At 46.3% G+C, this 14,120-nt stretch overlaps 1 protein-coding gene across 2 annotated transcripts in view; it reads left to right on the top strand.

Moving 5' to 3' along the window:
• The window catches only part of nckap5l (NCK-associated protein 5-like), a 48,513-nt gene that overhangs the window by 21,910 nt on the left and 12,483 nt on the right, over nt 1-14,120 (top strand). For both annotated transcript variants that reach the window (XM_020459374.2, XM_031803882.1), the window contains exons 3-9: nt 4,574-4,708; nt 4,882-4,989; nt 5,110-5,229; nt 6,020-6,118; nt 6,496-9,186; nt 9,300-9,712; nt 9,877-10,015. In XM_020459374.2, the coding sequence (XP_020314963.2) occupies nt 4,574-4,708; nt 4,882-4,989; nt 5,110-5,229; nt 6,020-6,118; nt 6,496-9,186; nt 9,300-9,712; nt 9,877-10,015 (3,705 nt within the window). The remainder of the gene's footprint in view (nt 1-4,573; nt 4,709-4,881; nt 4,990-5,109; nt 5,230-6,019; nt 6,119-6,495; nt 9,187-9,299; nt 9,713-9,876; nt 10,016-14,120) is intronic.

Raw genomic sequence — 14,120 nt, 5'->3', positions numbered from 1 at the left:
CCCGAGAACACGCAGATGCTGTTATGCTGAAGAGGAGTTTTTGTCGTTTTGTCCTATTCATTTGTTATGAATAAACAAACCAGGTGTATATTGTACTGTAGCTTCCCATGCCTGGAGCTGTAATGTGCATTAAGTGAAGAATAGCTGATATTTATTACTCCTCCTTAACGCTCTGGCAGGTTAAACATGCAGCTAATATCGTCTTCCTTATGCCTCTATAGGAGACACGTTGATCAGCCCTCCATTACAGGCCCAATTGGCCTTTACTCAGTTGAATATAGCTCAATCCGTCAGTTTAGATGGTGCTGCTGAGTTCTCAGACTGGCAGCGAGGGCGAGGATGGGCCAGTAATATTAGACCTGTTCAAATGCGTCCTCTGGGGGTGTCGAAGGTTTCCCGTAAACGTATGCGCGCTTTGCACTTCGCAGGACTCACCTCTTAGACTTACAATGCGCTCATCCCCACGGTCGGTTTGTGTTTGAGAACAGGGGGTTTACTGTACTGTACATGACCTGTCTGTTTAGCTCCGGGGTGAAGGGGATGACTTGGCAGGATTTCAGTACTGGTGTTAGATCAGTCTTATCCCCGACACTGTTTAATGCTCCTGAGAAACCCAGGGATATATCTCCAGACCTTCCCCTCCACTCACAGCTGTCACAGAACACTACCACCAGCACTCCCACCATTATGTTCTGCTCCTATGGGCTTTGTCCAACAACAAAAAATTATTCAGTATGCTCTACATTACTATAGATTACTCAGTAATCTAGCTAAAGCCAACCAACAGGCTGATACATCAGTTATGCATTCATCCAACCAAACACACCCAGTCTTAACATGGCAGAGTAGCGTTACATCTCTCCATCGCCAAGAACCTGACACTAGAGAGGGATTATTACGGTTCCGTTCTCACCAGAGAAAGTCCTGATATTTGTATTTATTATGGATACTGTACTCTTCCTGGGGTCCAGTACAATTAAGGCAGTTAAACCATTTAAAAAAACGTTACAATACATTCACAGATTTCCCAACACACTGTGTGCCTTCAGGCCCCTACTCCACCACTACCACATATCTACAAAAAAAAATCCATGTGTACGTGTGTGCATAGTGCGTATGTTATCATGCATGTGTGCATTGTGCGTATGTTATCGTGTGTGTGTGTGTGTGTGTGTGTGTATGTGTGTGCATAGTGCGTATGTTATCGTGTGTGTGTGTGTGTGTGTGTATGTGTGTGCATAGTGCGTATGTTATCGTGTGTGTGTGTGTGTGTATGCATCTGTCTGTGTTTGCGTTGCTTCACCGTCCCCGCTGTTCCATAAGGTGTATTTTTATTTGTTAAATCGTATTTTACTGCTTGTATATCAGTTACTTGATGTGGAATAGAGTTCCATGTAGTCATGGCTCTATGTAGCCTCCCATAGTCTGTCCTGGACTCGGGGACTGTGAGGTAGGCATGGGTGTCCAAGCTGTGCGCCAGTAGTTCAAACAGACAGCTCGGTGCATTCAACATGTCAATACCTCTCATAAATACAAGTAGTGATGAAGTCAATCTCTCCTCCACTTTGAGGCAGAAGAGATTGACATGCATATCATTAATGTTAGCTCTCTGTGTACATCCAAGGGCCAGCCGTGCTGCCCTGTTCCGAGCCAATTGCAATTTTCTTAAGTTTCTTTTTGTGGCACCTGAACACACGACTGAACAGTAGTCCAGGTGCGACAAAACTAGGGCCTGTAGGACCTGCCTTGTTGACAGTGCTGTCAAGAAGGCAGAGCAGTGCTTTATTATGGACAGACTGCTCCCCATCTTAGCTTCTGTTGTATCAATATGTTTTGACCATGACAGTTTACAATCCATGGTAACTCCAAGCAGTTTAGTCGCCTCAACTTGCTCAATTTCCACATGATTTATTACAAGATTTAGTTAAATACAATGCTTTTAGTTTTAGAAATATCTAGGATTCATTTATTCCTTGCCACCCACTCTGAAACTAACTGCAGCTCTTTGTTAAGTGTTGCAGTCATTTCAGCCGCTGTAGTAGCTGACGTGTATAGTGTTGAGTCATCCACATGCATAGACACACTTGCTTTACTCAAAGCCAGTGGCAAGTCATTAGTAAAGATTGACATGGGGAATTCCTGATTCTACCTGGATTATGTTGGAGAGGCTTCAATTAAAGAATACCCCCTGTGTTCTGTTAGACAGGTAACTCTTTATCCACAGTATAGCAGGGGGTGTAAAGCCATAACACATACGTTTTTCCATCAGCAGACTATGATCGATAATGTCAAAAACAGCACTGAAGTCTAACAAAACAGCCCCCACAATCTTTTTATCATAAATTTCTCTCAGCCTATCATCATAGAGACATAAAAAGGCTCTCTAAGGTCAGGGCGTGACAGTACACCCCCCACCCCCACCCCAAAGGTGCGGACTCCGGCCGCAAAACCTGAACCTATAGGGGAGGGTCCGGGTGGGCATCTATCCGCGGTGGCGGCTCTGGTACGGGACGTAGACCCCGCTCCACCTCTAGCTCACCCCACTTTGGTACCGCCTCTGGTGCGGGGACCCTCGCCGCGGGCCCCGGACTGGGGACCCTCGCCGGAGGCTCCGGACTGGAGAATGCCGCCGGAGGCTCCGGACTGGAGACTGCCGCCGGTGGCTCCGGACTGGAGACCGTCGCTGGAGGCTCTGGACTGGGTATCGTCGCTGGAGGCTCCGGACTGGGTATCGTCGCTGGAGGCTCCGGACTGGGTATCGTCGCTGGAGGCTCCGGACTGGGGATCATCGCTGGAGGCTTCGTGCCATGGATCATCACGGGAGGCTTCGTGCCATGGATCATCACTGGAGGCTTCGTGCCATGGATCATCACTGGAGGCTTCTTGCCATGGATCATCACTGGAGGCTTCTTGCCATGGATCATCACTGGAGTGAGGAGACTATTGGCAGCCTGGTGTGTGGAGCTGCCACAGGGCTCATCAGGCTGGGGAGACATACAGGAGGCCTGGATCTGGGAGCAGGCACAGGACTCACCAGGCTGGAGATCCATACCAGGATCTCCTCCCAAGTCCAGGATCCTTTGCCGTCCAGGATGTCCTCCCATGTCCAGTCCTCCTGAAGACGCTGCTCTCCCTTACCACGCTGCTCGGTCCGTTTGTGGTGGGAAGTTCTGTCATGACCGTCGTTAAAGGAAGACCAAGGTGCAGCGTGGTGAGCGTACATTTTTTTTTATTTAGTAAAATGTCGCCAACAAAAACAAGAAATGACAAAAAATGACCGTGAAGCTTACAAGGGCCATCGTACCCCTAACAAAGACAACTTCCCACAATGACAAAAGGAGAAAAGGCTGCCTATCTATGATTCCCAATCAGAGACAACGATAGACAGCTGTCCCTAATTGAGAACCATACCCTGCCAAAACATAGAAATACAAAAACATAGAAAACAGAACATAGAATGCCCACCCAAATCACACCCTGACCAAACCAAATAGAGACATAAAAAGGCTCTCTAAGGTCAGGGCGTGACAGTCATTTGTGTAAGTGCTGTGTTTGTTGAATGTCCTTCCCTATAAGTGTGCTGAAAGTCTGTTGTCAATTTGTTTACTGTAAAATAGCATTGTATCTGGTCAAACTCCATTTAAAAAAAGTTTACTAAGGGTTGGTAACAGGCTGATTGGTCGGCTATTTGAGCCAGTAAAGGAGATAGTGGAATGACTTTTGCTTCCCTCCAGGCCTGGGGGCACACACTTTCTAGTAGGCTTAAATTGAAAATATGGCAAATAGGAGTGGAAATATCGTCAGCTATTATCCTCAGTCATTTTCCATCCATGTTGTCACACCCCGGTGGCTTGTCATTGTTGATAGACAACGATCTTCTTCTTTTTGACCTCTTCCACACTCACTTTACGGAATTCAAAATTACAATGTTTGTCTTTCCTAATTTGGTCAGATATACTTTGATATCTCTACAAATCAAAATCATCAAATGTATTTATAAAGCTCTTCTTACATCAGCTGATATCACAAAGTGCTGTACAGAAACCCAGCCTAAAACCCCAAACAGCAAGCAATGCAGGTGTAGAAGCACGGTGGCTAGGAAAAACTCCCTAGAAAGGAACCAGGCTATGAGGGGTGGCCAGTCCTCTTCTGGCTGTGCCGGGTGGAGATTATAACAGAACATGGCCAAGTAATCACGGTGGTTGTCGAGGGTGCAACTGGTCAGCACCTCAGGAGTAAATGTCAGTTGGCTTTTCATAGCCGATCATTCAGAGTATCTCTACTGCTCCTGCTGTCTCTAAAGAGTTGAAAACAGCCAGGTAGCACGTCCGGTGAACAGGTCAGGGTTCCATAGCCGCAGGCAGAACGGTTGAAACTGGGGCAGCAGCATGGCCAGGTGGACTGGGGACAGCAAGGAGTCATCAAGCCAGGTTGTCCTGAGGCATGGTCCTAGGGCCATGTCTCAACGCAAGGGTATAGATGACTTACTGTATGTTGGTGATTACATAGTACATTGATGTTTTGGGTGTAAAAGTGAGACGATTGTAACATTATGAACCTCCTTGTGTTCCAGATGAGAACGATGTCTGATGCTACAGAACCGAGGATGTGTGATGAAGACCTGGAGTCAGACGAGGGGGACGTTGAGGACTACCTGGAGGAAGAGGAGAACAGTGGAGAACTCATGGACCGACTCAGAGAGCTGGAGGTGAGTCAACCCCAATCTTAATGAACTGAATATAAAGCGTCTCAAATTATGTCATTTTTTAAATATAGTTTCACCACATATTCATTGCTTTCATTTCAATTTTCAAATTTATGAAAGTTATTGTCATGCTAAACATTTACAGTTGTGAATAATCTATTGGCTTCTTTTAACAGGCAGAGAATTCAGCTCTCGTGTTGGCAAATGAGAGTCAAAGAGAGGCATATGAGAGATGTCTGGACGAGGTGGCCAACCATGTGGTCCAAGCTCTACTCAACCAAAAGGCAAACTGACAAGTCATCCTCAACAATCCATCATTTTTTTTGAAAGCCCATTTTGAATCACAACCGGTAAGACATGGGTTGTGGTTTTAATGATACGCTTTTGTGTGTACATATACGCAGGATCTGCGAGAGGAGTGCATCAAGCTGAAGATGCATGTGTTTGACCTGGAGAGACAGAACAGAGTGCTCTGTGAGCTCTTCCAACAGAAACTACCCAACCATTCAAGCCCTCACGACCAGGTATAAAGTAACAATCTGCCCTGAGACACGGCAACATTACACCAACTGTCACGCCCTGACCTTAGAGAGACGTTTTATTTCTCTATTTGGTTAGGTCAGGGTGTGATGTGGGGTGGGCATGCTATTTTTGTTTTCTAGGTTTCTTTATTTCTATGTTTTGTATGGTTCTCAATCAGGGATAGCTGTCTATCGTTGTCTCTGATCATACTTAGGTAGCCCCTTTTTCCCTCCTTTCAGTGTGGGTAGTTATCTTTGTTAGTGGCACTAGAGCCCTGTAAGCTTCACGGTTGTTTTTCGTTTCTTGTTTTGTTGGCGACATTTTAAATAAAAAGAGAAATGTACGCTCACCACGCTGCCCTTTGGTCTACTTCCAACGACGGCCGTGACACCAACTGAGTCTAGAGCCATGTTAAACACTCTTAGAGAAAAAAAAGGTGCTCTCTAGAACCTTAAAGGTTTCTCCAGGCTAACCCCATAGGAGAACCCTTTAAAGAACCCTTTCTGGTTCCAGGTACAACCCTTTTGGGTTCCATGTGAACCCTTTCTACAGAGGGTTTACATGGAACCCGAAAGGGTTCTACCTTGAACCAAAAATAGGTTTTCTAATCTGGACAGCCTGAAGAACACTTTTGTGTGCGCCATAGGAGTATACAGCCATGTCTCAGGGCAACGTCATAATCTGTCATAATCTGCTGTGTAGTGATGTAGCCTATTGTATAGAGTCCTATAACTATTGTTTGCTTAAAGTGGTGTACATGATATCCTAATTGCATTGAATTTACTGTTACAGGTGCAGCCAGGACCCCTCCCAGTGTACAATACACAGCTGCTGCCCAATGTCTCTGACAAACAGGTGGAGTCACAGTCACAGAGTCAAGCACAAGCCAAGGTGAGGACAAAGCACGGTCAACACTTAATCCTGAGACATGGCTGTAGACTCCTATGGGGATAAACACTGTCTGGGTTACGGCAGCAGTCATGATGTATACTGTTGGGTCTATGGTTTCTCATATGAAATGGATATCCTTTCTATTTCACTATTGTATTCAAGAGACCTGGACTTTCTCTGTTAAACTGATTTCCTTCACTTATGCCAACAGTGGTTTGTTCTGTCGATATTTCATACACAGTATAAGGCTGCAGTCTGGTGGAAGTGCTATTGAAAGAAATGATTTGAATCTTGTTTATAACCTTTGTTTAACCAATTTAGTTATTGAGAACACGTTCACTCCTATAATAACAACCTGACAATATTTCTCTCAACAGGGAAATGGGTTCCACCGCACACTGCCACAGGCCCCAGCGACTCCCCCCCGAGGCCCAGCCGCATCCATGGAGGCCCTGTCCCCATTCTTCAAGAAGAAAGCACACATCCTGGAGGTCCTCCGCAAGATGGAGGAGACCGACCCCCTCAAGTTCCACCCCTCGGCAGGCAGCGTTTCCTTCTGTGACTACAGCCAGGTTCTGATGTCCACGGAGGCTGTGCTGGCTGCTGGAGACCTGTGTCAGAAGCACCAGGCACGCTGCCGCTGCTCCTGCTCAGACTCTGACAGCACGCAACACCAACAGCGTGTCGATGGTGAAGGGCGGTTATGTCCTACTCACTGCAAGAGGAGCACAGACAGTCCGGTCAAATGTAACCATATTTGCACTCCGAAGCCTAATCCAACGCCGAACCACGTCAAAGGCACACCCACCGCAGCTGCTCTAAGTGAGTTCCACATCAAGAGCACATCAGTGGAGAAACACCAGACAATGAATGACCACCAGCAACCAGCGGGTCCCAACTCTTACTTGTCAGTCACAAGCGTAGATCAGACTAGTCCAGCCAATCGGTGCCCAGAGGCAGCGATAAAGACAGGGCAGGTCAAGGGCACAGATGAAGAGGACTGTCTTAAAGGAAAATCTGAAGACATCAGTAGTTTGTTTACCTCCCAGCTGCCTGTCCCTGGAGTGAAGGACAACCCTCAGATTGCATACTGTGAGCTGGAAACCAATGGGTTTCTCCTCTCCTCCAATGACAGTGATAATGTTTTGAGTGATGTAGTTATTCCAGAGAAAGACAGTGGCCCAGCAGGGGAGGGAGCTCTCTCAGGGAGAGCCAATGTGGCCTTCAGCCCCATCCCCTCCTCCTGCCTCATCGACGTCAAAGCTGCTGCGATCAACTCCCCGTCCAGGATCCTAAAGTTTATAAAGATCCCCACGATGGCAGAGAGGACCCAGGCAGCGGCCAGTCCTGTCCGCCTGAGCCCACAGCTCACCCGCACCTCCAAGATCCCCTGCCGTACCAATAACTATGAGGTGTACCACTCCCCCGTCCCCTCACGCAGAGCCACCACCACAGAGAGGACCAGGCACCCTCCTCCACCCGCTAGGTCAGAGTCCTACCCAGCCACCACACACTCAGCCTCAGCCCCCACCTCCCCGCCACAGCCTGAGGATGCCTGCTCCCCTCCAGCCAAGGAACTTTGCTACAGCAGCCTCTCGGTCCCCAAGGCAAGCTGTGTGGTCCCCAAGCCACTGGCCCCTGGCACATCACAGACACCCAGGGCCTCTCCTCAGAAGGTCCCGTACTATGAGAATGTTTTGGAACTCTCCACCTCGGCTCAGCTGGAAGAATCCAAGGTCCCAGAGAACGTAAACACATCATCTTCCTCTCATACCAACACAGATAGTGACAGGAAGCTAGTGAATCCACTACTACAGAAAGAGAATGTCCGTAGTCTCCAGCTGCAGCATTTCTCCCCTGCCTCGGACTCCTCCTCCTCCTCATCTTCCTCATCTTCTTCATCCTCGTCCGATCAGGATGTGAACACAGAGAGCCCAGTCTGGCACGGCCACCACAGTCTGCCCAACCCCTCTGCCCTCAGAGCAGCTCAGTTTCAGGGGAGCCCTGCTCACTACGCCAGCATGAAAGACAGAGGATCGCAGGACCAGGACACTAGAGAAACCACCATGCAGAACTCTGATCTCTCCCAGTCCCAGCCTCCAGCTCTCCCAGCCAAGAGACATGATCCCTCATCCATTCCCAAGAGGCCTTCTCGGGTAGCAGGGCCAGGGAGGCAGCCAGCCGAGTCTAGTCACACATTCAAAGACAGGTTGGCTGCACTTGGCAAGCTGAGGAGCTCTGAGGATTTACAAGTCAATGTGCTGCTGCCAGTAGACAAGCCAGACCCTCATAGTGATGAGAGTATAGTCCCTTTTAACGATGACAGGAATAAGACAGCGGAGAGGCCTGTGGATCATAATTTAGAGGAGCAGAGGCACTCAAAATATACAGACTCTTTGGATGGTAAGCCTAAAGGTATTCTTGGTAATGTTGCTTTGATGTTCCCTGGTGCTTGTCAGTCCTATGATCCAGCAGCTAAGTCTCTTCTCTCTGGCTCTTCAGTCGCTAAGGCAGAGCTGGAGACGCTCTCATCCAGAGTGGGTGTGACTAATACAGACAGCCCCAAAGGTAAACTGGGCCTCCCATCCCCAAACACGGACTCTCCCATGGTTCCACACAACGTGAAATGCCCAGCTTCTCTGAACCTGTCTTACCAGGGTAAACAACCTGCACCCAGCATCCCTCAGAGCAGCAGCAGCCCCAACAAAGTCCTGCCTAAGTCCCCGTCTAAACCCTGCCAGGCCCCGGCTCCCTCACCCTCAGCTGTCAGTAGAGGTGGAGCTGGGAAACCCACCCTGGATGCCCCGGCGCTGACGCCACGCTACTCATCCAAGTCCGAGGATAGGAGCAAGCTCAACGCAAACAGGAAGAGAAACACCACGGCGCACGGAGACAGCTTTCCTCCCCCAAGGCCAACGTCAGGCACGCAGCAGGAGGAGGAGAGGCACCTTGTCCCTATTGTCCCCGGCCCCACCCCTGGCCCGACGTCAGCCATGGAAGAGAAGGTGATGAAGGGTATTGAGGAGAACATGCTGAAACTGGCAGAGCAGGACCGAGACAGAGGACAGGTATTGATGGTTGTTTTCTCTAACTGTGTGGTAGTGTTGAGTCGTAATGTGTTATTATCAAGTATTTCAGAGTGTTTGCTGTCATCAATTTGATAAATAAACACTTTGAACAGGTCACCGAGGTGAAACAGAAAGGCTCCAATGGCATCGCAAGCTGGTTCGGCCTGAAGAAGAGCAAACTCCCAGCTCTGAGCCGCAAACCAGACATACCCCCTAAAGTCAAAGACGAAAAGAAGGGTGGAGAGTGGAGGCTGAACATCCCTTCCAAGATGGCGGGGTCTAAGTCTAAAGGAGATGGGGTGGGGGTGGAGAGCCTGAATATCTCTATGCTGATGGAGAAGGCGGAGGGTCTGAGGAGAGCTCTGGAGGAGGAGAGAGCCTACATGAACGGGGTCGAGGGGGTTGGGATAGACCGCTCTGGGAGGGGTCACTCCTGTGAGGTGGTGATGGACCAATCACAGGGCCAGCTGGCTGTTATGTACAGGGGAGCGCGCTCCGACAATTTCATGCAGCAGTTACTGAACAGGTGAGGAAATGATAGAAGCAAAAGCACTGTTGGATTCTATGTATAAGCCAGTTAAGATTGATCTGATTTTGTGAAAAGTTAATTTTGTGCTTAGGTGATAATATCAGTTGTTTTGTGTTGCCTTTCCTTTAATAAACCAATTCCGTTATCTGGTGTGACTGTAGGGTGGATGGGAAGGACTTCAGTGGCATCAGTGTGGCTCAGAGACGCCTCTCCTTTGACTGTAAGACTTCCAGACCGTTCAGCAGCCACCACACTGACAGCATCATCAGCCACACCGCCAACAGAGAGGACATGCAGAAGGTAGGCTACAGCTGAGTTACAATGAGTATTAGGGGTTCACAGCAAAGGTATTGTTATTGTCTGAATTATTTTTCCTTGACATGGTCAAATAACTCAAGCATTTAAAAAAATATATATATAGATAATTTGATACACAGAAACTGGAGCCCACTTTGTGTGTAGGCGTCTTTCTTCATGCCGAACAACTTTGCTTCAAGGACCTATAAGGTCCATCATTCTGGAAATTGGGAAAACCTTTTGAAAAACCTATTCCCATTCCCATGAACCATAATAACACGATGTGTAGGCCCATGGTACAGCTCTTAACTTAGTTTGAGGAAAACCTAAGGGATTGGTTAAGAGATGGCTAAGTCATTGATAATTCAATCGTTTTAAAAATAGCTTCTATTTGACCAAAATTCCATGACGTACATTAAGGCAGATGGGTGAGTGCAGTTCAAGCATGAATAACTGATTAATTTAGTAACCTGCTGAATATGAACACCCGCTGAATATGAACACCCGCTGAATGTGAACACCCGCTGAATATGAACACCCGCTGAATATGAACACCCGCTGAATATGAACACCCGCTGAATATGAACACCCGCTGAATATGAACACAGGCTGAATATGAACACCCGCTGAATATGAACACCCGCTGAATATGAACAAAAATATAAACGCAACATAACATGCAACCATTTCAAAGATTTTACTGAGTTACAGTTGATATACAGGAAATCAGTCCATTGAAATATATCCATTAGGGCCTAATCTATGGATTTCACATGACTAGGAATATAGATATGCATCTGGTGGGACCACCATTTGGCTCATGCAGCACAACACATCTCTTTCGCATAGAGTTGATCAGGCTGTTGATTGCGGCCTGTGGAATATTGTCCCATTCCTGTTCAATGGCTGTGCGAATATTGGCGGGACCTGGAACATGCTGTCGTATACTTAGATCCAGAGCATCCCAAACATGCTCAATGTAGGGCTGGGCGATATGGCCTAAAAATCATATCTACATTTCTTTCATACTTATGGCCGATTCACAATGTACAGTGCATTCGGGAAAGTATTCAGACCCCTTGACTTTTTCCACATTTTGTTACGTTACAGCCTTATTCTAAAATGGATAAAATATTTTTTTCCCTCGTCAATCCACATACAATACCCCATATTGACAAGGTGAGAACAGGTTTTTTGAATTTCTTTGCAAATGCAATTGATTGGACATGATTTGGAAAGGCACACACCTGTCTATATAAGGCCCACAGTTGACAGTGCATGTCAGAGCAGAAAGGAGGAATTGTCCGTAGAGCTCCGAGACAGGATTGTGTCGAGGCACAGATCTGGGGAAGAGTACAAACAGATTCTGCAGCATTGAAGGACCCCGAGAAGACAGTGGCCTCCATCATTCTTAAATGGAAGAAGTTTGAAACCACCAATATTCTTCCTATAGCTGTCCAACCAGCCAAACTGAGCAATTGGGGGAGAAGGGCCTTGGTCAAGGAGGTGACCAAGAACCCGATGGTAACTCTGACAGAGCTGCATAGTTCCTCTGTGGAGATGGGAGAACCTTCTAGAAGGACAACCAACTGTGCATGACTCCACTAATCAGGCCTTAATGGTAGATTGGCCAGACGGAAGCCACTCCTCAGTGAAAGGCACATGAGAGCCCGTTTGGAGTTTGCCAAAAGGCACCTAAAGGTCTCTTAGACCATGAGAAACAAGATTCTCTGTTCTGATGAAACTAAGATTGAACATTTTAGCCTGGATGCCAAGTGTCAAGTCTGGAGGAAACCTGGCACCATCCCTAAGGTGAAGCATGGTGGCGGCAGCATCATTCTTTAGGGATGTTTTTCAGAGGCAGGGACTGGGAGACTAGTCAGGATTGAGGGAAAGATGAACGGAGCAAAGTACAGAGAGGTCCAATCAAATCCAATTTTATTTGTCAGATGCGCCAAATACAACAGGTGTAGTAGACCTTACAGTGAAATGCTTACTTACAAGCCCTTAACCAACAATGCAGTGTTAAGTAAAAAATAAAAAATAAAAAAAGTTAAAGAGCAGCAGTAAAATGAGTGGGGACGACGTCATCGATGCACTTATTGATGAATCCAGTGACTGATGTGGTGTACTCCTCAATGTCATAGGAAGAATCCCGGGAACATATTTCAGTCTGTGCAAGCAAAACAGTCCTGTAGTTTAGCATCTGTGTCATCTGACCACTTCTTCTTTATTGACTTTTGTTTTTCAATTTAAAGTTTTATTATGTTTTCTTGTTTTTCAATAAACCAACAAAACACATTCCACATTCACAGATGTGACAGGCTTTAAAAACACATTCCACATTCACAGATGTGACAGGCTTTAAAAACACATTCCACATTCACAGATGTGACAGGCTTTAAAAACACATTCCACATTCACAGATGTGACAGGCTTTAAAAACACATTCCACATTCACAGATGTGACAGGCTTTAAAAACACATTCCACATTCACAGATGTGACAGGCTTTAAAAACACATTCCACATTCACAGATGTGACAGGCTTTAAAAACACATTCCACATTCACAGATGTGACAGGCTTTAAAAACACATTCCACATTCACAGATGTGACAGGCTTTAAAAACACATTCCACATTCACAGATGTGACAGGCTTTAAAAACACATTCCACATTCACAGATGTGACAGGCTTTAAAAACACATTCCACATTCACAGATGTGACAGGCTTTAAAAAAAGAAAAAGTCAAAAAATAATAATACATTTGAAAAAATAAAAAATAAAAATAAAATAAAAATGAATGATAAAGTCAAATAAAAGCATTTATTTTTCTTAATCTATTTATTTTCCTTGGTGCATATATATATATACATACATACGTACATACATACACACATATACATACATATATACACACACATACTCAAAAACTAAATTAAAATAAAAACACACAAAAAAACATATAACACCTGGTTGCACATTTAAAATGCTGGTAGAAATGATGTAAAATGGATTTAAGTTTCCCTGCATTAAAATTCCTGGCCACTAGGAGTGCCGCCTCTGGATGAGCGTTTTCCTTTTTGCTTATGGCCTTATACAGCTCATTGAATGTGGACTTAGTGCCAGCATCGGTTTGTGGTGGTAAATAGACAGCTACGAAGAATATTGATAAAAACTCTCTTAGCAAATAGTGTGGCCTACAGTTTATCATTAGATACTCTACCTCAGTTGAATAAAACCTTGAGACTTCCTTAATATTAGATTTCATACACCAGCTGTTGGTTACAAATATACACAGACCGCCACCCCTTGTCTTACCGGAGACAGCAGTTCTATCTTGCCGATGCAGCGCAAACCCCGCCAGCTGTATGTTATCCATGTCGTGGTTCAGCCACGACTCTGAAACATAAGATATTACAGTTTTTTATGTCCTGTTGGTAGGATATTGGTGATCGTAGCTCGTCTATTTTGTTATCCAATGATTGTATGTTGGCTAATAGGACTGAGGGTAGAGGCAGATCACTCACTCGCCGTCAGATCCTTACCAGGCACCCCGAACTACGTCCCCGATATCTCCGTCTCTTTCTCCTGCGAATGACGGGGATGTTGCCCTTGACGGGTGTCTGAAGTCAACTCTTCGCGTCCGACTCGTTAAAGAAAAAATCATCGTCCAGTACGAGGTGAGTAAACACTGTCCTGATATCCAGAAGCTCTTTCAGTCATAGCAGAAACATTATGTACAGAATAAGTTGGAAAGAGCCCCTAAAACGGTAGCCGGCGCCATTCAGTATCCTTGATGAAAACCTACTCCAAAGCGCTCAGGACCTCAGACTGGGGCGAAGGTTCACCTTCCAACAGGACAACAACCCTAAGCACACAGCCAAGAAAATGCAGGAGTGGCTTCGGGACAAGTCTCTGAATGTCCTTGAGTAGCCCAGACAGAGCCCGGACTTGAACCCAATCGAACATCTCTGGAGAGACGTGAAAATAGCTGTGCAGTGACGTTCCCCATCCAACTTGACAGAGCTTGAGAGGATCTGTAGAGAAGAATGGGAGAAACTCCCTAAATACAGTTGGTCCAAGCTTGTGACGTCATACCCAAG

This window comes from Oncorhynchus kisutch, linkage group LG24, assembly GCF_002021735.2.
Source record: "Oncorhynchus kisutch isolate 150728-3 linkage group LG24, Okis_V2, whole genome shotgun sequence".
Taxonomy (NCBI): Eukaryota; Metazoa; Chordata; class Actinopteri; order Salmoniformes; family Salmonidae; genus Oncorhynchus; species Oncorhynchus kisutch.
Note: the sequence above shows the minus strand (reverse complement) of the source record. Positions and strands in the feature narration are given on the sequence as shown.